Source organism: Nuphar pumila, chromosome 8 (assembly GCF_984573655.1).
Source record: "Nuphar pumila chromosome 8, dmNupPumi1.hap1.1, whole genome shotgun sequence".
In the NCBI taxonomy this organism is placed as follows: Eukaryota; Viridiplantae; Streptophyta; class Magnoliopsida; order Nymphaeales; family Nymphaeaceae; genus Nuphar; species Nuphar pumila.
This window is the reverse complement of record NC_143256.1, coordinates 117868593-117892281: the sequence shown is the minus strand read 5'-3', so window position 1 is coordinate 117892281 and position 23689 is coordinate 117868593. Positions and strand designations below refer to the sequence as shown.

General features: G+C 40.1%; 1 protein-coding gene across 2 annotated transcripts; it reads right to left on the bottom strand.

Annotated features, from left to right (window-relative positions):
• Positions 1–21478, bottom strand: LOC149830377 (linoleate 13S-lipoxygenase 2-1, chloroplastic-like). 2 transcript variants are annotated; one of them, XM_090016482.1, is made up of 10 exons: positions 21365–21478; positions 21100–21291; positions 19602–19870; positions 7605–7842; positions 5599–5919; positions 5417–5502; positions 3897–4007; positions 3106–3410; positions 1745–2011; positions 1–962 (listed from the first exon to the last, which is right to left on the bottom strand). In XM_090016482.1, the coding sequence occupies exons 2-10, from the start codon at positions 21281–21283 to the stop codon at positions 203–205; spliced, it is 2541 nt and encodes an 846-aa protein (XP_089872608.1). In that variant the 5' UTR covers positions 21284–21291; positions 21365–21478; the 3' UTR covers positions 1–202. The 2 variants fall into 2 exon arrangements, with proteins under 2 accessions (XP_089872608.1, XP_089872609.1); XM_090016483.1 differs by having other exon boundaries at positions 21100–21285; positions 21365–21477.
• Between the last annotated feature and the right edge of the window lie 2211 nt (positions 21479–23689).

The following is a 23689-nucleotide window of genomic DNA, read 5'->3' as shown; positions in this document are numbered from 1 at the left end:
TTAGATTGAAAACCATGAATTATTGAACCCAGCAAAATCAGATTTTGCATAAGTTTGGATTTGGATGGAAAAAGCTAAAACTGAATCCTAATCCCAAAGGGCAGGAACTTGATAACCACTCCCACAGCAAAGCTTGTGCATGTCATGATGTAGCAACTACATGAAGATTTCCTTGTGCTATCCCTTCATTTTTGCTCCCATTTCAAATGGAAATACTATTTGGGATTCCGTGCCCTGTCACACCAGGTTGAGAGAAGGGCTTGAGTAGCTGATATGGGACTACCCCTGCACCTGTCCTGTTCCTAAGCTCAAGGTTAGCGTTCCTCGCATCTATGATGCCCTCAATCTGCTTCAACCTGCCACTGAACCTCCCAAATGCTGCATTGATCGCCGGGTCGGAACTCCATGCTGGCTCAGGCTCCGAACCCAGATACTCCTCATCCACCGAATGCGTCGACAACACATCAAGTATTGACATCACCAGTGTTGCTTGCAGTTGAGATGGGAAACAGGCTAACAATGAAGCTTCTGGCTTCTTGAGGAAGTCATTGAAGTTGTCCTCGGACTCATCCTCTGTTGGAAGGTTGGATCGGGCTATTGTTGGCCGGTTCGGAAAGTACCCAGCATACGGGTACTGGCCAAAGTTGACAGCTGCATGGTGGCCTGAAACTACCCAGATGATTGTGGTTAGCACATGTGCTAGGCTTTCCCTTGAATCCAAGACTGGCCACCATGGTTCATCCTTCTTATCTGCATGGCCCTTGTTTCGGACCTCGGACCACCATGACTGCAGCTCAGGGTCCGAAACCACGGTTTCAGAGTCAGCATAAAAGTGTGCGACATAGTCGTCGACCCACTGCTTGGTCGCTGACCAGATGAGGAGGCCATCATTTGCGAAAGGGTAGTCATTGATCGCAAGCCTTAGGCCATGCTCCGCCGTTGGATCCTCTATGGCCATCCCCCTACAAGATCGGAAATCATGAAGTTACAAAGATTACCAATGAAACTCTTGATGATGTTTTACATAATTCATACTTAGTTATCACAGTTAATGAAAATGCCCGGCAGTGACAAGGTGAATGTTTCTTCAAAAAATGTAGTTAGCTTGATACAAGACCTGAGCCCGACCCAATTTCCGACTAAGATCCCTAATTTTTCAATGTAAAAAAGATAAAAAAAATTTATTATTTTATCGGGTATGGTGCGAGTCTGGTTCATGTAATCCTTATAGAATCCAGGTATGGTTTCTCTTATGATGGGTCTGATTGAACCCGAGTCTGAACCTGGTACCATCATCTCAAATCAGGTCTGGGTTTGGTTCTAAATAGGTTTGAACCAAACCCGACCCATTGACACCCCTAGTAACTATTGAGATGTCTATCTAATTCACAAGTGGCATGACCTTAAAATCAGGCTTGTTTTTTAGGTGCCACTTTGTGAAACTCCAAAGAACTATTAAGTGTGTTTTTTTGAGAGGTCTATCAATGTCTACTATGGCATTTAGATGAAAACATTGATCGACTACCGCAAGCCTTACCTGGTTCAGCAATTTGGTCAAAGATCAGGCTCCTAAAACTTGGTTCGGTTTTTACAAGAGTATCCGGAGGCTTGCTTGGCTGCTAGGCCAAGCTTATGTTGAGTCGGAACCCAAATGGTTGATACCTACTTGTTTAAATGTTTCTTCTTCAAATATGATAGTTGTTAGCTGCATTGAACTCAATGAATATGGCCAAGCTGGGCTTACCTATGGATGAGATCTGCAGGCAGCGCCTCATGGTCGAATCTCCACAACTGGGTATAGGCGACCGAGCTGATCTCGATCGAGTACTTCATGGGAGCGAAGCATTTCTCAATGATGCCATCAGCATTGATCAAGGACTGTCTCGCGAGCGCGTTGATCTCCATTGTGTAGCGGAAGTGTGGGTGCAGCAGCCTGTAGATTGGGTGCATGGCACTCAGCTGCCTGTTGGCAGCTATTATGTAAGGCTCAGCGCAGCAGTGTGTTCTTAGCCTGCATATATGGCACGGACCAAAAGCTGAAATGTTCATGACTAATGATGTAAAATTAATCAATCAACATAAAGGCTTAAAAGATGTGGGACATGGATCTCTTCAGTTTGGTATGCACGGATATGGATACGGATCCATGTATAATTAAGACCAATAATAGAATAGTCCTTGGATCCTTCTAGAGGCATCCGTATCCAATCCATTTTTGTTTAGCATTTTTGTGCACTAAGTTTGTGCAGAATCTTTTGTGAAGATTTGATAATTGTTCCTATGATATTGATCTGTGTCCTCATCCAGTTGGGCATTCAGATATAAGGTGCAAGTGAGTCATGTTTGGGCCAGAAAAAAGGCCTAATCAAGCTTGTCTTGCTTGCTAAAACCACCCTAAATACAAGGCAAAGCACTAAAGTCTCCTGTATATATGAAGAATTACCCACACTGGACTGTGCCATCTGGTGAGACTGTAAGTATGGAGAGGAGATCAGGACCAATTGTTATATTCAATCCCCATTGCATCTCTCTCTTGGGAACTGCTAGACTGGAGCCCACACATCTCCATCAAATGACGTGTCTGGTGGAGATAGAATATAACTGAAGAATGGGTTATATACAATATGACCTGATCTGCTCTCATAAATATAGACTTCGACCTGACTTAACCCACAGTGACCAGAGCCATATCCAAGGATATGAGATAATATCATAGACCTGATTAAAGAAACCATTGGATCTGGACCTGGTCAATTGAGTCCATTTTGAATTCAGTGAAGCACGAGTTTGATCCACTTCTGAACCCCTATCTGACTCATCTTTTCATTACAACTGTGGCACAAGTTAGGAGGTTAGATGGATCCAACCTATAGATGCTAAAATGTTCCGCCTCGATTGGATCTGATTGATACATCAGTCTAGGCCTGTCAGGACATGGATCCAGTAACAGGGCCATGGTGGTCATCCAGTTGGACCAAGAAGAGCTTAGTTCAACCTAAACCCAGAATAGTTGAATCCTTGATCAAGAGTGGCATGCTTGGATGCACATTTGCATGAGCCATTCTCCCACCTAGTTATTCCCCAAACCCATGTTTAGTTTCTTACCAGTGGCTTACTAGCTGGTGAATGCCTGAGTCATGGGCTAGCACATGTGCCTTGGCAAGCCTCCATAGCCATACATCAGTGGCGTCATAGCAACTGGGCGAGAACACTTGCTTCCATTGCGGTTTGGTCGACGAAGGCGGGCGCGTGAGCTCGATAGCAACAGGGAACAATGTTCCCACATCTGTGAGGAAGAACAGGGTCCGGGACCCATACAATGTTGTGTTGGGGAGCTCTCTCACCTTGTTCACGTAGGGAAGCAACAAGTCATGGTAGTCAAGTATGAACAGCCTCTTCTTCTCTACAGCCTTCTCTCAGATGCCAACCATGCATGCAAGCACACACATATTTCATCAGAGCAAGAAAGAAGAAGACTCGTGACTATACGAACTTATTTTGCCTAGACTTGACTCATGACTATGAACTTATTTTGCCTAGACTCGACTCATGGCGACGAATTTATTTTGCCTAGACTAACTCATGACTATCAACCTACTTTGGTCAAGTGTCTTTAAAAGTCTTGCACATGGACCATTAAATTAAACAGATAGAAACATAGATCAGATCTAAGACTGAAAAATCATATTAATTATGTATTGGGAGTTGGGTCAAGGACTGGAGACTTGATCTATATTGGAGCCTTAGGTATGGTTGAATTAGTGAAGTAGGTAGAGCCCAGACACTCCTGGTTGAGTCTTCAACATGGTTGATTCTGGATGGGATGCCCTAGCATACATGGTACAGTAAAGCAAGATTGGTCGTTAGAGAGAGAGAGAGAGAGAGAGAGAGAGGACCTCTTCAACAGTCATGAAAGCTCCGATTTCTTGATCAATGTGTTCTTTGGTGATGGCTGATTCAGGAGGGCCATAGATCTTGGGATCAAGTTTGCTGACAATAGGAAACTCCTGCAGATATCAAGTTGAGAATTAGCCATCTTAGGGATTGAAAACCATATTACATGAATGATCCTAAAGGGCTAACCTCATGCACCCAAAGAACAAACGTAAAAGTATGCTATTAAGGTGTGTTTGCAGGGCTTCGGGATTCTGGAACACCTTGGATGATTTTTACAAAAGTTGCTTTTTCTTTTGGAAAATTTTCAAAATTTTGTAGGTGATGATTGTTAGTGTCAACCGGTCGGGTTTACCCTGACCGCACTGGACTCAGCCGGAACCAAACCCTATAGGGTCCTGGTATGGTGATAAATAAGAAGACCCCATTAAGACCTGAGTCTGGACTAGAAGGTCTGATTAATACATGGACACGGGTATAGTTTGTGAAATTTTATACCAGACCCAGGCCCAACCAGAGTTCTGATTAAGACCCACAAATTTTCAATGTAAAAATGATAAAAAAAAAAAAATTTGTTTTACCAGGTATGATCTGGTTCTGATTTGTGAAGTTCTTGTCGGGTCCGAGTATGGTTTTCATGGTGGGCCCAATTAGACTCGGGTCCGGACTCGATATCATACCCGAAAATCAGTGACAGGTCTGGTTCAACCTGGGTCTGAACCAAACCCGACCGGTTGACGCCCCCCTAATTGTTAGAATTAATCTTTTAAAAGTGGGGTGAAGTGACTAGACTTGCTTAACCAAAGAAAATTTTGTTAGTCCAAATAAAATTTTGTAAGAACGTGAATATAAAAGGACCAAGGAAATATTAAGAACCAAAGAAAAAAATATGTTGGATGAAGATAATGAAAAGAACTAGCTTTTGGCATTTTGCAATGGTCTCTTTTCTCATTGCAAAATGCATCAGTTTAGATTAGACACTTCTAAATAAGCAGATTATATGCAATGACCAGGATGAATTGGGAGATATGGCCAGCTTAGCTTGTAAAGACAATCATATCTTAAAGATTGAGTGGCCTCTTGCGATTCGACGGCTGATTCGTATCGTATCGGCCTACAAAACAGGGCTGATTCTTCAAAAATGCTTAAAAATCATTAAAATTATCTTTTAATATTTTACTGACATGTGTCATCCCTTGGTTGAGAACCGGCCGATTCAGTTCAGAATCAGAATCGGCCGACTCCCAGAATCATTTTGAAAATCGATTCAGGGCCGATACCGATACTGACAACATTGCTTAACATGATTAGAATCTGGGTCCAAGGTGAACTTATGGTACAAGATTAGCTCCCCTCACCTCAAGGCAACGTTCTTGTTAGTTTTGCTTAGAGAAATGAGGAGCAAAATAGCCTTATCAATTAGCAATCTCAAAAAGAAAACAATTCAAAAAATAAAGAAAACTAAAGAGAGTACTTATACTGCCAATATAATTAAGGACCAATATTTCAAAACAAACAGCACCTTGAGCAATTCAATGTTAAGTGGGTTGAGCCCTGCCAGTGTCTGGCGAGCAAACTCTTCATCTCTAAACCAAGAAAATTTGTCCCCTGAAACAAACATGATAAGTCCCAACATAAATGGAGATTATGCAAGAGATGCAAGAAAGTAAAAAACCAAACTACAAATTAAAAAAGAAGCTTTACTCTCTAGCAATTCTGGTGTTTCAAAGAGCAACAGCTCTTCCCCCTTCTTATCACCCGGCTTCACTAGCCTTGGCAACATGGTATTTGGGTCACATGGTTCCTTCAACTTGAGCCCTTCGTTGAAGAGGGTATCAATGGCAGTGAAGAAAGGGAACCTTGATGCATCCTCCTGCAGAAGAGAGCACAAATTTGGCACCAAACCGTGGAGGACAGACTTGAGAGTCTTCACTGAGAAGCTCGTCCCTTTGATTTCTGAGAAAGCCTCATCTCTTGGGACATATGGTGACTCTAGACCACCAAGTCTGCTCTCTGACAGTGGGTCTGGATCATGAGAATAGGATTAGCATTAAAGTTGAAACATTACTTCTTGTAAATTGTGATTGATATATACCGAGGTGGTATCCCATATGGTAAGCGGGGTCCTGTGCCAAGCTGAAGGCCCAGGTTCGAATCCCTAAGGTTCGAATCCCTCCGCCACATGGGGCTTAAGAGATATCTGGTAAGGGTCTGCCTAACCCCAGCTTGCCTTTCAAAAAAAAAAAAAAATTGTGATTGATATACAAAATAGCACCACAATTGTTTCCCTATATCAAATAAAGAGTAATTTGCAAAAGGCTACCTAACTTGTCAGCTATTTACACGAAGCTGCCTAACATTTGGGTTATTACCTACTTCAACAAATATCAGTGATAGTTCGAAACATTCTCAATAAACACAATACTTTTAAAATATTTTCTTTCTACAAAGTTTCATGTTTTTTATTATGATATTGACTTTAAAAAAAACAATAATATGTTTTTACATCGTTATGCTCCATACGTATATATATCTTAGGAATGCGTTCATTATGACCCTCCACTAGCTAGAACCCTGAAAAAAGAATCATAGGTGCAGGTGTTCTCTACTTAATCAGTATATTATTGTATATTTACTAAGGAATATGCTTTGGATAGAATTGATTTAACTAAAAGAGTTGAATATTTTATTATCAAGTTTAATGCCATACAAGCCATAGATCTTTTTATCTCCTTAAGAAACACACATGAGTATGAAAAATTATTAATCTCATACAAGTTTTCTACAGAGTACTAAAAGGAAAATTTTTCAAAGTATAACTGTTGCAAGGTCACACTGGAAATGGGTTCTAATGAACACATTCCTCTTTCTCTCTATTTATCTCTCTTTATATATAGAGAGAGAGAGGAATGAAAACCTACCCACTAAAAAATATGTCACACCTACCTAATGGAAATTTTAGGTGTTTTTTTTAAACAGCATGATTGATTTACTAGAAATCGACACTTGGATCATGAATTTTGGATAGAAAAAATGATAGTTGGAGCCTCAAAAATTTATAAAAATTGTATGTGGTTGATTTTTAAAACTTATAATAACCTATCCATGCATCGAAATCAAATGCTCCAAGAACTGATTCCTATAAAAACAAGCATATAGATCACATTTGTATGGTCAAAATTCTGAAAAAATACCAAAAATCCAATAAAACCTGTGGTGGATAGGTTTGACATGTTTTTTAGTGAGTAGTCTCTCTCTCTCTCTCTCTCTCTATATATATATATATATATATATATATAGAGAGAGAGAGAGAGAGAGAGACGACATTTTGTACCGCAGTTACTTTGGATGCAGCTGGTTGTCTGATCTAGATATCAGCAACTTACATGGGGATGGTCTTATTGACTTGGTTGGCTTCTTGCTGATTTTCGGTGACATCTCACCACTTACAATTTCACTGATTGTATTGTGCTAATTTTTTCTACTTAGTAATAATGCATGTGATTGCCTTTCTTTAAAAAGAAAAAAGAAAATTACAAAAATTTTGAGCCATTGATTTTTTAAGTGTTATAAAAACTTGCTCAGATGCTGTAATTGAATGGTCGAATATCTGATTCTTACTGATCAAACCATGTAGATCACATCTATAAGGTCAGATTCCAAAACAATGAATTTCTTGAAAAAATAAAACTCCTTGTATATATAAGTACCTTTCTTTGATGGAGGTCGGCCAGTCCTACAGCGCCTGGGGTACGGGTGTTCTTTGCCACCTAGAACTGGCCTCTTAAAGTCATCACTCTCATCTGGATTGCCCAAGTCATTGTATGTGTCATAGTCATAGATCCTCTCAAAGGTCTTTCTGTCACCTTCACCATTTCCACGAAGTGTTTCCAATTCCTTCGCCCTTATATTCCGAAGGCCTTCAGGTGTCATTGATGGCAAGTAACTCTGTTTTTGCATGTAGCATTTTCATTTTAGGCATTACACTATACAATTTATAACTTTTTTGAGAAATTCAGAAAAAGAAAAGAAAACAGATTATAGAGAATTCAGGTGGTACTTCTTGGTATTAAAGTACTTCTATTGAGTAGGAGAATTGGTACAGGCCACCTCGGTACGAACTTTGTCACTAATTAAGCATTTCGTGTAGGTTTCTTCACAAATCCAACCATTCAAATGTGTTTGGCATGGTTGGTATGCTAGGAATTGACATTTGAATCATATTTTTTGATGAATAAATATAACTTTTGAGGTTTGAATATTGATGAAAATTGTAGACCATTGATTTTCAAGCCTTCAAAAAATATAGGAAAGTGTCCTAATTGGACATCCGAATAAAAAAATGTTAAGTGTTTGAAAATGTTGTTCTGTACAGTGGTTTTTTCCAATGCCTGCTCTTAGCGACTCCTCCAAAGACGTAATCTAGAGAGAGAGTTTTTATGACTAAGAACCCCTGCCAAAGCGAAGAAAACCCCCGGTGAGACCCCACAACCACCATGCCCACCTCTGAAAGTTAGTACACAACTGTCAGCCGTGAGAGTTATGTTATTTGATAAAATAACAAACATAATTGATTGGCAAGCTTATGAACAATCAAATAATGATGATCAACAAACAAGATGCAATGCTTGAATTCGAAAAGTCGAGACTTACTTTAATAACTGTGAAATGCTTAAAACTAAGCAGTTACAACTATGATGATGTTCGCAATAGTATTTCTTATGTTGGGATAGCCAACAAATAATAAGTGAAACAAATTCTTATGTTCATTCTTCACTATGTGATGCTAGAATTGAGAAGCTATTATCTAATTTAATTGGCATGGTAGCAAAACTCATCCTATGGGCCGAAAACTGTTCACCATGGTACAGAATGTTGGGCGAAACCCTGTAAAAACAATATGACAGGGAGCGTACATGGATTCACCATTGTCCATGTAGGTAGTTCGGCGTTCTCCTTAGTCGGTCGACGCCCACAATGAGCCCAGGCCTTATGTCGATGGTGAGCAGGACCCTTTCCGCAGAGTCTGAATGCAGAACAATATTTTGGCAATGAAATGTTACGAATACTCATCATTTTCGTAGCCCCTAACCCCTTATATAATGGGGAAATAAGGCAGTTACGTGAATGTGGTCTTTCCACATTCACATAACTCCCACCCACTAACCCCACTTACTTGGCCACTTACGTGACTCACTATTAGGTGTCAAACCAGGTCAGACTGTGGGTTGGACCCGTAACCCAAAATGTCCAACATTCTTCCACTTGACCCATTGACACCAAAAGTGTACTTCATCGAGGTATATATCGTTATCTCGATTTAATTCTTCATGTGGGTTTACATGCCACCCTTTATCACAAGGATGAATCGTATGAGTCAAGGATATGAACACCCCTTTATGAAATGTCATATTTCCTTGTACTACATTACAATTCACCTTCAGTGCTTAGGCATGTAAAGAAATTACCTTTATGAATAGGTTGGTCTCACATCTATTCTATTGGTCCTTTAATATTGTTATTATGCTATTCTCTCTAACCCATATGAGAGATTCTTTATGCAAAATCAACAATAACTCAAAACCTTAGAGAATCAAAACATAAACACAAATGTGATTACATAATGTATTGTCATACATCAGAAGGAATAAAGAAGACTCATCCCCTTTACATGTTGGGAATACAATCCTGGTGCTAGCCCTTTAGTAAGGGGATCCGCAGTCATTTCCTTCGTCCCAATTGTATCAATACGCACCAGATGATTCTCAGTCCTTTCTCTAACAACAAAATATTTTAACTCCATGTGTCGACACGATGTTGAGCTCTTGTTGTTATTTGAAAAGGATACGGCTGCTTCATTATCACAAAAGATCTTTAGTGGTCTCTCAATAGAGTCCACTATACCAAGACTCATAATGAAGTTTCTTATCTAAATGGCCTGTGACGTAGTCTCGTATAGAGCAATAAATTCTGCCTCCATGGTATGAGCAGCAGTGGTAGACTGTTTTCCACTTCTCCATGAGACACCACCAACCGCTAGAAGGAAAATGTATCCAGTAGTGGATTTTCTACTGTCAACACACCCTCCTAAGTCCGCATCAGAGTATCCAACGACCTCTAAGTGGTTCACTTTCTTGTAGGTCAACATATAGTCTTTCGTTCCTTGTAAATAGCGCATGATCTTCTTTGCTGCCTTCCAGTGCGCAATGCCTAGATTTGACTGATATCTACCAAGCATTCCCACAACAAATGCTATATCAAGTCGAGTGCAAGTCTGCGCGTACTGTAAACTCTCAACTGCCGAGGCATATGGGACATCATCCATCTGAGCCTTCGCAATATCATCCTTAGGACAGTCCTTTAAGCTCAATTTATCCCCTTTCACTATAGGTGCCGAACTAGGAGAACAATTCTCCATCCCATATCTTTTAAGAACCTTAAGGATATAGGATTTCTGAGATAGGCCAAGGACACCCTTAGTTCTGTTACGACGGATCTCGATTCCAAGGACATAAGTGGCCTCACCCATGTTTTTCATATCGAAAAGAGAGGAAAGAAAGTCTTTTGTTTCATGTAAAAGACTCAAATCATTAGTTGCAAGAAGAATATCGTCAACATATAAAACCAAAATTATGAACTTACTCCCACTAGTCTTAATGTAAATACACTGATCAACAATGTTTTCGGTGAATCCAAAGTTCATTATTACCTGATTGAACTTCTTATACCACTGGCGGGAGGCCTGTTTAAGTCCATAAATTGACTTATTCAATTTGCAAACTAAGTTATTCGAGTCATCTATACTGAAACCAGGAGGTTGTCACATGTATACCTCCTCATCCAGATCCCCATTCAGGAAGACAGTTTTCACATCCATATGATGCAACTCTAAATCAAAATGAGCTACAAGGGCCATGATTATTCTCAATGATTCTTTAGTTGAGACAGGAGAAAAAGTTTCATTATAATCAATGCCTTCTATCTATGTGAAACCTTTTGCAACAAGCCTAGCCTTGTACCTCTCCACATGACCTTTAGAGTCTGTTTTGGTTTTGTAAACTCATTTACAACCAACAGGTCTAACTCAATCAGGTCGAGGTACAAGATCCCATACTTGGTTCTTTGCCATAGAGTCAAGCTCTTCTTTCATGGCATTGATCCAATGTGTTGATCTTTCACTTTCAATGGCTTCTGCAAATGTGAAGAGATCTTCATCAATGTCTATGAAATCATTTGACTCTTGTAAATACACCACATAGTCCGGATGGATAGCAGATTTCTTAATTCTAGTGGACCTCCATACATGTGCTACAGGTGGTTCAAAATGAGCCTCTGTATCCTGTTGTTGTTGTATATCCTCATCAACAACCGGATCTAGTTGGGATTGATGTTCATTGACTGGACTTTTTCTTATATTACTCGAATGAACAATGATAGAGAAAATCGGGTCATTATCCTCAGCAGGTGTAGAACCTGAATCTTGCATTTTCTCAAAATCAATATTTTGAGATGCATCTATCCCAACAGAACCATTTTCAATAAATCTTGCTTTATCTGTTTCCACTATCTGTGGTGTATGAGATAGACAATAAAACCTAAAGCATTTTGATCTTTCTGGATAACCAATAAAGAAACCACTAGTTATTTTAGGATCAAAAGCTTTTATATGTGGGTTATACAATTTAGCTTCTGTTGGACATCCCCATATGTGCATATATGACAAAGAAGGTTTTCTACTTGTCCATAACTCGTAAGGAGTCTTTTGAACAGCCTTCATAGGAACCTTATTCAAAATATGCATTGTTTTCCTAAGAGCTTCACCCCACAAGGTCAAAGGGAGGTTTGAGTGATTCAACATCGCTCAAACTATTTCTTTAAGCGTACGGTTTCTCCTTTCAGCTACACCATTCTGGTAAGCACTACCAAGCATGGTATACTAAGGTACATTGTCTTTCTCTTTTAGAAATCGCGCTAATGGACCTTCCTTTTGTCACATTTCAGTGAAACGACTATAATATTCGCCACCTTTATCAGACCTGACAACCTTAATAACTTCACTGGTTTGTTTTTTTACTTCTTTCTTGAAGTCCTTAAAAACCTCAAAGACTTCAGATTTTTCAGATAATAAGTAGAGATACATATACCATGAGTAATCGTCTATAAAGGTGACAAAATACTTTTCACCCGTATAACACGGTGAAAAAGGGTCGCAGACATCCGTATGCACTATTTCTAACTTTTCATTGCTGCGTTTGGCATCTTTCTTATATGTGTTAGACTGCTTAGCCTTTATGCAGTCAACACATGGCTCTATATTCGTAAAATCAAAGGATCCAAGGATTCCCTCTTTCACGAGTCTTTGGACTCTCTCTTTCGAGATATGTCCTAACCTTCGATGCCAAAGCAAATAGGATTGATCATCCTTTAGGCCACGTTTATTGCCAATCATTGTGCTCTCAATGGAGTGAGATTCCTGAATTTGGAATTTGGTTCTTAATCGATACAAACCATCACACATATATGCAGAACCTACATTCATTGAATTTTTCATAACAATAAGTTCAGATTTTTCAAATTTAAAAGCAAAGTCAAACTTATCAAGTTTTGAAATTGAAATTAGGTTCCGACTATAAGATGGAACATAAAAAGTATCGACCAAATCCAATATAAATCCCAACTCCAACACAATTTTGCAGGTCTCAACGCTCTTGACATGCGAACGCATCTTATTTCTTGAGAAGATGCTTCTTTCATGCTTCGTTGGTTCCCTTTTGTTCAGAAATGCCTGCAAAGAGTTGGCAATGTGCACCGTGGCACCAGAATCAATCCACCATCTATGCAATAGAACATGAATTAGATTGCACTCATGAGAAACGAATAACTTATTACCTTTATTTTCGAGCCATTTCTTGAACTTCAAACAGTCCACCTTCTTATGCCCCTTCTTTTTGCAGAAGAAACACTTTATAGAAGGGCTATCTAACTGGGATTTGGCTTTCCCCTGAGAGTTTGAACTCTCCCCAGTGGATCTCTTCTGATTCTTCTTTTTTAAGGAGCTTTTTTTTGGCCTCGATCTCTGTTTATCCTTATGAGAGGCCATATGTGCACTTGGCACCCTCTCACCCTTCAATCTCTCATCTTCCTCAACACACTTACTCAAGAGGTCATTAAAAGACCACTCATCATTATGTGTGTTGTATGAGATTTTAAAGGGTTCATACTCAGTAGGTAACGAGGTTAAGATCAGATGGACTAAAAAGGAGTCAGAGATGGCAAACTTCATGTCATTCAGTTGAGTCGCAATATTCCTCATTTCCAAAATGTGCTGTCGGATGTGACTGTCACCAGCATATTTCATAGATACTAATTTGGACATGAGGGTACTGGTCCTTGCCTTATTAGAAGTGACGAATTGAGCCTCAATGGCTCCCAGAAATTCATTAACAGTCCTACAATGAGGAATTACGCCTCGAATATTCTTAGCCACCCGAGATTGCAAAAGCAACAGGCTAAGTCTGTTTGAGCGCTCCCACTTCTTAGAGGCAGCCTTCTGATCGGTTGTGCTCTGTTCTGTAAGAGCGGGAGGTTCGTCAATTCTAAGGGCCATATCTAAATCCATATAGCCCAAAGTGAATAACACGATTTCTTTCCAATCAGAAAAAATTGATTCGTCTAAGATGGGGATACTACTTGAACCGTCGATATGGAAGGAACCTGATAAATCAAGAAACGAAAACGAAAAGATATTACTATTATTGCTCAGATGATACTCGTGTTGAAAAGATAAAAGTGAGACCCTTTATTTTCACATTTTCTGAGACAAGCATAGTTGAGCCATTATCGTTTCACTTTGATGAAAACGACAATACTCATAATTGTTCCGTCTCTTCAATTCTCAAGGAATTGACTTCAGTTAGTGAAACTAGTAGATCATGAATCCAGAGGCAATTCAGCATTGTACCTTTGGGTACGAACATGCTTCATGGGCTGGAATGCACATCTACTATCACACCTTGTGTAAATTTGCAACACAACGACCTACCTTTGGGTAGAATCGATGTTTCATAAATTCACACATAATCATAATTACGAATCTTAATACGATCCAAAGAATCCTTAATTAACACGACTCAGATCACTTTGGTGATTACATGAATCGGTTAATCAAAATCTTTTACCGAAAAAACTATTTGTATTATGGAGCACGTCCATGCACACATTTTAATGCATGTATATTCATGACATAATATCAGTTCATACTTCAACAAATATGCATAAACTAATTTTCATGAATTCAGTTACAATTCATACTTAAAATTATCATGCACAACTTAACCAACAATAAATACATGAATTAACATGCATAAGTCATGCATTATTCAAAATAAATACTTTATAAAGCAAGAAACATAACAAAAGCATGCTCATTTGGGTGAAACCGAGGGTCCACAAATAGGAACCGGTCTAAAAACACTCTGAACTGGTCTGAAACCGCCCCGAATCGGTCAACTAAGGGTCCGAACAGGTTGTTAACCTTATAAGCTCATACTTAATATGAATAAAAGTTTATAAAACCCTATAATTGTATTCCAAAATCCCTATATTTCTTTATATTTATGAAAACAGGGTCTCAACATATCGGAACCGGTGAGAAACTGAAAAGAACCGGTCAAAAACGGCTCTGAACCGGTTCCGGAAGGGGTCGGATTAGGTTCCTGATCCGATTCAGTCTTAATAGTGTTTGGATCCTGCATTACATGGATCTGATCCAGTTTAAATGGGACCCGGGTTTGACCCGACCCGAACAGAACCCGGGTTAGACTCGGTCCGAAACAGGCCCGGGTCGGACCCGGTCCAAAACAGACCTGGGTCGGACCCGGTCCAAAACAGACTCGGGTACGACCCGGTCCAAACCGGACCCGGGTACGACCCGGTCCTTCATGGACCCGGGTTCGACCCGATCCTTCATGAACCCAGGTTCGACCCGGTCCTTCATGGACCCGGGTTCGACCCGGGTTTGACCCGTTCCTTAATGGGTCTGGATCGAACCCGATCCAAAAGCAGACCCGGGTCAAACCTGATCCAAGAGAAAAAAAACCCAATACTTTCTGGATCAGACCCAGACCCGGTACCTTTATGGGTCCGGGTCAGATCCAAAAAGTAAAAAAGCTGACCCGATCCACCCAAAAGGGTTTGGATTGGGTCTCCTCGCTGGACCCAATCCGATCCCTTTAAAAAATAAACAGAAACCCGATGGTTTCTGTTTCATTTTTAGGGAAACCGAAAAGGGGGTTTCCTCCCTTTTCGGTTCCACGGCGACCCACGTCGCTGTAACGGCCACCGGCACGATGGTTGGCGACCTGCGTCACCCCACAGTGACGCCGGTCCGGCGACAGCCTCCTCGTCAGAAGACGTCGCCCCACGACGACGATGGTGGTTTCGTCGTCCGATGGCTGAAGGGCATGGCAGCGCCTGCCAGTCCGGCGGCAGCCCCGGCGACATCAGCAAGGATGTCGTCGACCAATGGCTGCTCTTGTCGGCAAAATGCCCCACGGCGAAAAACCCTGGCAAACCCACCTTCTCCTCGGCGACAGGTAAGGGTTTAAATAAAAAAAAAATTTATTGTCGCCGCCGGTTTACAGGTAACTCTGGCGATGAGGTGGGAAAACCAGTGGCGCCGGCAAGACCGTCGTTGTCACCTCTGCAGCTTTCCGGCAAAAGCCTCTTGCCCAACGGCAGAAATGGAAAAACAGAGAAACCCTTTTGCCATCTGTCAGCCGACAGCTACGGGGGATTTTTCAGGCGATGGTTCCAGCGACCATCCCGGCAACAGCGGATCATCCCTGCAGCCCGACGGCCACAGGTATATTCTGATCATCCTTTCTTTTTCTTTTATAAGGATATGATCAGCCGCTTACTGGTGGTTGTCGCCCCACGACGACTCCACTGATGCCTTAAACTCTGAAACGGCCTACACAGCCATACATAGCGGAAATGCGTGGTAGCAGTGGGCCCATAACCCAATGTTGGGCGAAACCCTGTAAAAACAACATGACAGGGAGCGTACCTGGATTCGCCATTGTCCGTGTAGGTAGTTCGGCGTTCTCCTCAGCCGGTCGACGCCCACAATGAGCCCAGGCCTTATGTCGATGGTGAGCAGGACCCTTTCCGCAAAGTCTGAATGCAGAACAGTATTTTGGGAGGGAAATGTTACAAATACTCATCATTTTCGTAGCCCCTAACCCCTTATATAATGGGGAAATAAGGCAGTTACGTGAATGTGGTATTTTCACATTCATGTAACTCCCACCCACTAACCCTACTTACTTGGCCACTTACGTGACCCACTATTAGGTGTCAAACCGGGTCAGACTGTGGGTTGGACCCGTAACCCAAAATGTCCAACACAGAACACCTTGATCAACTTCTAGCAGAGAAAAACAATAGAAAAGAAAAGAGGAGGAACAATTTCTTAAAAAAACATATATATATATATATATATATATATATATATATATATATATATAGAGAGAGAGAGAGAGAGAGAGAGAGAGAGAGAGCAGGGTCGACCAAGGTATATTATTGTGATAGATATCACTCTTTTTTCCAAAAAGCATGAGAAAATAAGATAAATTGTCAAAACATTTTAAACAGCAATTTCTCGTTATAATTGCAAAATATCACGTTTCTATCATGATATTTATGTTCTGAATTGTGATTTATTGTCATAAAAAAAAAGAATGTGATTTTAATTGTATGTATTTTTTATATTTTCGTTATTGAAAATCTAATTTTTTTATTATTTCCAGTATTTTACAGATAAAAACATGATAAATTTAAAAATGTTCAATATTGCATGATATTTTGTCAACCAATGTTTACTGTTTGAAACCTGTTTTGTCACTTTGGGGTACACAGACCTCGATCAAATGGTTAGCAGCTAATCCGCCAGCTCAATGTGCAAAAGGATGTTGGAATGTGAAGGGTCAAACCGATGATTTTTATTTGTTTGAAAGGCAAGCTGGGTTAGGCAGACCCTACCGGTTATACAATGATACCAACGGGATTCGAGCTTGCAACATCCCAACACAATGAGCCAAACCGTCAGATCGAAACCAACGGAAGTCAAAGCCAAAGTAAAATCCAAATTCAAATACAAATCAAAATTTCAAAGTTGAAGAGTGTTGCCCTCTAAGGTGCCCCTACACAATATAAACCCTATGAAAGTTTTCAAAAACTAATTTTCAAAAGTTAATCCAAAGAAAAAAGGTGGTTGATAACTCAAAAAGCAAGGTTGAAATAATTTTCAGACAAAGGACAACAGTAGATGGATGGATAAACAAGATGCACAATTGTTTGAACAATTTCCTTCTTGATCGCTACAAGTGGTATATATTCAATTGACTACACACAAGGTGTAAAGAAAATGTGTTAAAAATATTATATTCTACAAAAGCTTAGGCTTACTCAGGGGGTGGCGCTCATGGGATTTGAACCTAGAGTGCCCGTCACGGTTTAGGTACCATCCCTCTACGTGTGCTCGTTTTGCCCCATTTTCTCGGTTTGCACCATTAGGCCCTTTCAAAAATCATAATTTTTGGTATTTTTTCTCACATCTAAGACCATAGTTGTGATCTATTGGTTTTGTTTAGTGAAACACCTGTATAGCTGGTGATCCAAAATCAATGGCTACGAAAGCATCAAAGTTTTTTAGCTCATAAAAATACATTTTTTCATTGAAAAAAATGTGATCAAAGAGTCTATTCTCACTAAATCGAACATGCTAAACACATTTAACAGTTCAAATCTATAATAAAACACTTCAAACTATGAGGTCTAATAGGGCAGAACAAGAAAAGAATATGTTCAGTTATATATATATATATATATATATATATATATATATATATATATATATATATATATATATAGAGAGAGAGAGAGAGAGAGAGAGAGAGAGAGAGAGAGAGAGAGAGAGAGGGAAGGACACAATATCCAGGTAGGGTGGTCACTATACCCACCCAGACCCAAACCCCTTTACTGGAGATTTTCAGGTGAGGGTGGGCACCAGCATGTAACTCCGCCCCTGCCACCAGGCCAAACCCTTTTGGTCTAAAAGCTTGAGAAATTAATGCTCCAACTGTACACTAACAAGCTGAAGTTGGCATGGGCCAACAACTTTCATTTATGAGTCCTTGGCGGGTTACCAACTGTTTGACTGTGTCAAACTTGGCAATGCAACCACCCAACTGGGTTGTCCTTGTCCATGATAATTCTTCTTCTGCTATACACCCAAAAGTTGCTGATGGCTTGGTCCAGTGTTATTTATGATAAAGATTATCCACTCTCCTGACTTGTCCAAGCATGATGGACCCGTTTTGGCAAAAATAGTCCAATATCTGGTAGACTGGACAGCATGTTATAAAAGAAAGGCTGTTCTCTCCCTTCGCAAAACGTTAAAAAGCCTGTGGGCTTGACCGGCTGCATTAAATGTTGTCGATTCAGCATACATAAGGAGAAGGGATAAAGTCTGAGGCCAGCTCAGACGATATTACCGTCATAATCGCCTTTGGATGTCGTTCATCTTAAAAATGAACGGCATCTATCAAAGAGAGTGGAGAGGTTTATTATGAGCCACTCATTATCATCCATCCGGATCATGGGGAAAAAAGTGGGACCCATGCAAGTAATGTGTATCCCATTCATATATGTTTTGGAAGGTCCCAAGCTATGAGATGCCAAATCACATGCTCTTACTCAGTCAGCATCTTTTACTTTTTTTTGGAAAGAAAAGGAACGGTACACACAAAAGTCGATGGTCATTGATAAGCGTTATTTCTCGCGCTTTTTTTTCTCTTAAGTACGCAATAAAAATTGCATGATATTCAGTCTAAGCAATAGATTGAATATCTCGTGTTTTTATCGTTAATATCTCGTTTTAATGATTTTCTTGTGTGCGTGTTGCGAGAAATTCAAAATAACCGCAAGATTTGTGATTAGGGATGCTATGTCACAAAGACATGGGGGTTCGACTGGCAAGTTCGAATTTTGTTTTCGAGAATAGGACACGAGAGCACGATTTTTTTTTAATTAATAAAAAATTAAAATTTTGATACTTTAATGTTAAAGAATATTTTTTTATTAAAATAAAACATTAAAACTATTAAAATATCATTTTATAAGTTTTAGTGTCTATAGCGATGGTGTGTACGGAATCTAAATGTACTATGCGGTAGAATTGTCAAAAGAAAAGCCATTTGTTGATTGAAAAGAAATATCGAGGAAGAAAATTTCTCAAATCTTTAAATTTTCATGGTTTTTAATGACTCGGGCTTAATTAAGAGGACACAGTAAAAAGGTATTTTTTTATTTTAACTAATAAAAACTATTTTTGATATTTTAATAAATAAAAAGTGACTTTTTATTAAAATATTATTAAAAGATCAAAATAATATTTAAAATTCAAAAAAAAAAAAATCATACATGTCAGAGTATCAGTGTGTGCCAAATTTTTTGTTACCTAATGTCACACCCTCAAAATGGCGTATGACTGTGAAATAAACTACAACCTGACATAGTTATTTTTGCAAAACTTACTGCAATAATGAAAGTGCATGTGCAAGCAGGACAATTAATAAAGAAGATAAACGCAGTATATCAGCTTGTTGGTGGTAGTATATATGTGCTGGAGGAAACATATTCTTTACCTTGTCGGTGAAGAAGGCCCGCTTTTCAGGGTTATCCTTTGGGGCATGAACCCAGGCGTTGCACGTTATAAGTATGTCTCCATTGGGGAACCCACTGAGCACTATGTCCTTGAAATACATCTCCTTTTGGTGGGCATTTGTGACCAAAACTGCACCCACCTCACCAAAACCTGGATCCACCTTCAACTTTGCTTCATATTTTTGTATGTTTTCTTCTTTGTGGCCTAGGTGAGCCCATGCCTTTATGGTTTCTTTCTCCTTCCCAGTGCCTGATATGTACATTAAAGAAACGTCACCTTTATCACCAAAACATCAAGTAATCATTTGTACAATTTCCTTCCAATAAACACCAAGTAATCACAAAAATAATTTAGCCAATTAGCACGCAAACAGTAAATCTTTGATAACGATGACAATGGCGATGACGACAAGAACCAAAAGGCCGTGGCAATGGTGATCTCTGCTCCTGATGATGTGTGGTCCCTTGCCATTGGGATTCATTCTTGCCTAAACTCGCATCTTATCATCACATCACCTTTAGATATCGTTTGTTTTGATCAAATCTGACCTCTTGGATGTGATCTGCATGGTCCATTTATTTAGGAAAGATTGGTGTGCAAATTGACTGGACCAATCTATGTGCACTCGAATCTACAGAGATTTCATAAATATATGGTTGTAAAAACACTAAAATTTATGATTGAAAAGCTCATGTTGTCTTATCAAAGAGCATGATTCATGGGCCGGCCGGCTTTCATCAAACAAACCATATTGAATTTGTCAGGTCAGATTTGATCAACACAACTTGCAACAACGAGATCTTAAGGTTGGTGCGAGGATATAAGGTATGCGTTTAGAGATGACTGGATCCCAATCACCTTGATGTACAAGTTCCTTGCGGAGCTGCTTAAATTTTTAGTTATGAGTAATTTTTATCAACAGTGCTTCTAATCTTGTATATTAATAAATTTTTTGGTAGGAACCTGTTTTGGAATCAACACGGTCCATAGCGATCCACCTTTCTTTTATGGATAATCCAAGGGAAACCTCCTCCCCCCAACCCCCCTCTTCACGACCGCTTGGTGAAACCCTTGAGGTCCCCCTTTTCCATTGGGGATTTCACCCAGCTTCGATCGTGCGGCAAAGGATGCCACCCATGGGTTTCGAACTTGTGACGTTCGGTTAACTCTGTGATATTCACAAGTCACCCCTACCAGATGAGCGGAGCCCTTATGAGCAGCCTGGTATAACGATGAAATCAGCATATTTCAGTGGGCCTCACGGTTTACACAGTGACTGGACCGGGGTGATTTCAAAACACAAAAAAAATAATAATAACTGTGTTTTGACATATCACCTGATCTGATCTCATCTAGTACCTTCACAGTATTATCATAATGGTGATGGTGCTGTAATTGCTGATAGCCTGTTATTAAAGGTCAAGAAAGGAAAGAAAGAAAAACTCCCTCTCTCTGCGTATGTTGAGCTAAGCACTCACCAGGGTCCAGTTGGGTGCTAACAAGCTCAATTTGGATGGACTTGCCAAGCAAATCTCCTGTGACATCAAGCCCACAGCTGTAAAGATTGGGGAGAAGCCCCTCCACACTCAGTTGCACAGATATGGTGGCAGTCAACAGCAGAGGTGCTTGGTGGATGGCTTGGAGTTGGCGCTTCTTCAACATTTCTGCAACTTAAAAACATGAAATATGTCATTTTGACATGCGACTGTGCGCGCGTGCGAGAGAGAGATGATTATAATTCACCTTCTCCACGAAAGTGATCACCACTATGACTTGAAACTGTTAGAGAGAGAGAGAGAGATAGAGCACCCTCTCACTCTAAAGTGGATTAATGGAAACACGAAGAGAATGTGAATGCAAGGCACATACAAAGCATCATATATATAGGAAATTTTCAATTGAGCTTTGATGATGAGGAACCCTTGCGGACAACCGGGTCACTTAATGGGCCTGCCCCTTGCCTCACCCAATATCTTATGGAGCCCACCAGTTAAAGGCACCTGCACATCCAGTAAGAGTCGAACCTGAGACGAAGCGCTGAGAACCTTCTCCCCAAACCTGCTGTCATTGGGGTCAAGAGAGCTTTGTAGGTGACTTGTCACAATGAGGTCCACAAGGCTCACCAAATATCATCTTTTGAGTAGAGTGCAAGGGGTTGGTGAAATCCAGTAGTGAAATGTTTAGCAGCTTCTATAAAATTACCACTGCCTTTACACAGCGAACAGATCCCATCATCTCACATATAATCGGATACATCCAACATTCAATCCTAGACATCCAACCATTGCATACAATTAGTCCTCATTCTCACCTGGATGTAGAGTAATCCTGACTGATCAAGTGCATCAGTTGGATGGTTAGGATCAACGTAGATCCTCTAACATATGATGTGAGAGGATGGGAACTTTCTTTGGCCTTACATGAAGCTAAAGAAATATTGGACAACTTTCTTCATCCTGACTTATTTTGAGAGAAGAGAAACAATATTATTAGCATAATAAGTTAGGAGTACAGCTCATATCAGGTAGATGGGGTGTGATGAGATATAACGCCCCCGTTAGAAACAGAAATTCCAAATCTGTGTGAATTAGATTACATAAAGAGAACATGTCGACCCTCGATAGCAACCAAGCCCTACAAGGTGCTGGTCCAACAAGTTCCGTGACATAGTTCATGTCACCGCCCTCTTGTTCCCTAGCCAATCAATGCTAGAGTTTGGCCATTTGCGGCGGACTCGGTCATTTACCTCCCACCTCAATTGGAATAGAAATCCTTCCAAATCACCGGCCTTACCCTCGAAGATACTTTGACTTCTTTCAAGCCAAATAAGCCGCCAAGCTGTCAAGATCCAAACATACCACACAAATTTTACCGGTAACCCTTTGAGTTCATGTGCAATGCAATCAACACCTCTCTTGGGAAGGAGATGTTGTCCCAATCCATGAAAACGTCACTCCGTGCTCGGTGTATCAAGGTGCGAAAGAATATCCAAGTCCAAAATAGGTGAGATGTTGACTCCTCCTCACAAAAGCAAAGTGAGCATCAGCTAGCAAGATGAAAACCCTAATGCTTGAGCTTAGATTCGGTGTTGTCACATCATAGAGAATCAACCATCCTACAAGAGAGCCCCAAAGCAGGAACCACCCCCTCCCCCCAACAATGCTTTTCTCGAAAGCCAAGAGGGAAGAGACACCCAAAGATTTTGGCATTGAAGTGAAAGTCTATCAACATTTATAGGAGGTCGGCCTTAACAAAGTCCCAAGTATGCTTGAAGAATTCAATTGAAAACTCGTCAATACCCAAGGTCTTACCATTAGAAAGAGACCATATAACATTTTTTATCTCCTCTATGGTGTACGTGCAAGTGAGGCCTCTACTTCCATCTCTGCTTATGGATTTAAAGGCCATGTTAGAGATGTCATATTCCATGACCACTACCTTGAAAAAACGTGATTTGAAGAACTCAGTGGCATTAGACAAGATATGATGACCCTCTCTTCTAATCCCATCAATCATCAAAGATGAGATGCTATTCACCCTTTGCCTAATAGAGGCACATATGTGAAAAAAAAATGAGTATTCATATATTTTGATTTGAGCCAATGGACCTTAGCTCTTTGCTTCCACCATATACATTCATTCACCCTCCACTCTCCAATACGGTTAACAAGGTTTTGTATTTCAATTTTTAGATTTAAGGCCTCTTCTACATCCCTTGATTCCTCCTCCCAGTGTGCTCATAAATAAGCTAGAGTTCAAAGGAACCAATGTGATACAGGATTACACATATGTATTTATGACATATAACTTTATTGTATTGTCAGACATAGAAAAGCATACATTTACTATGCTCGCGAATGAACTTGGATTCTAAGAAACCAATGTGGTACAGATTTGCACATATGTGCGTGGCATATGATTATATCGTACTGTAAGACATGGGAAAAGCATGCATGTAAGTTGTTTTGCCCTAGAATGAATAAGGGGTTGATGTGGACCCAAAGGGTATGATAAATATATCAAGCGATGAAAAATAGATATACATGCACACATAATTTGGTTATCGCC

Coding starts and splice junctions, on each gene's coding strand:
- LOC149830377 (XM_090016482.1), bottom strand. CDS start 21,283: ATGTTGAAGAAGCGCCAACTCCAAGCCATCCACCAAGCACCTCTGCTG. Junction 7,843..19,601: donor GGGCCTTCTTCACCGACAAG/GTAAAGAATATG, acceptor ATGCAAAAACAG/AGTTACTTGCCATCAATGAC. Junction 5,920..7,604: donor CCGACCTCCATCAAAGAAAG/GTACTTATATAT, acceptor CTCATGATCCAG/ACCCACTGTCAGAGAGCAGA.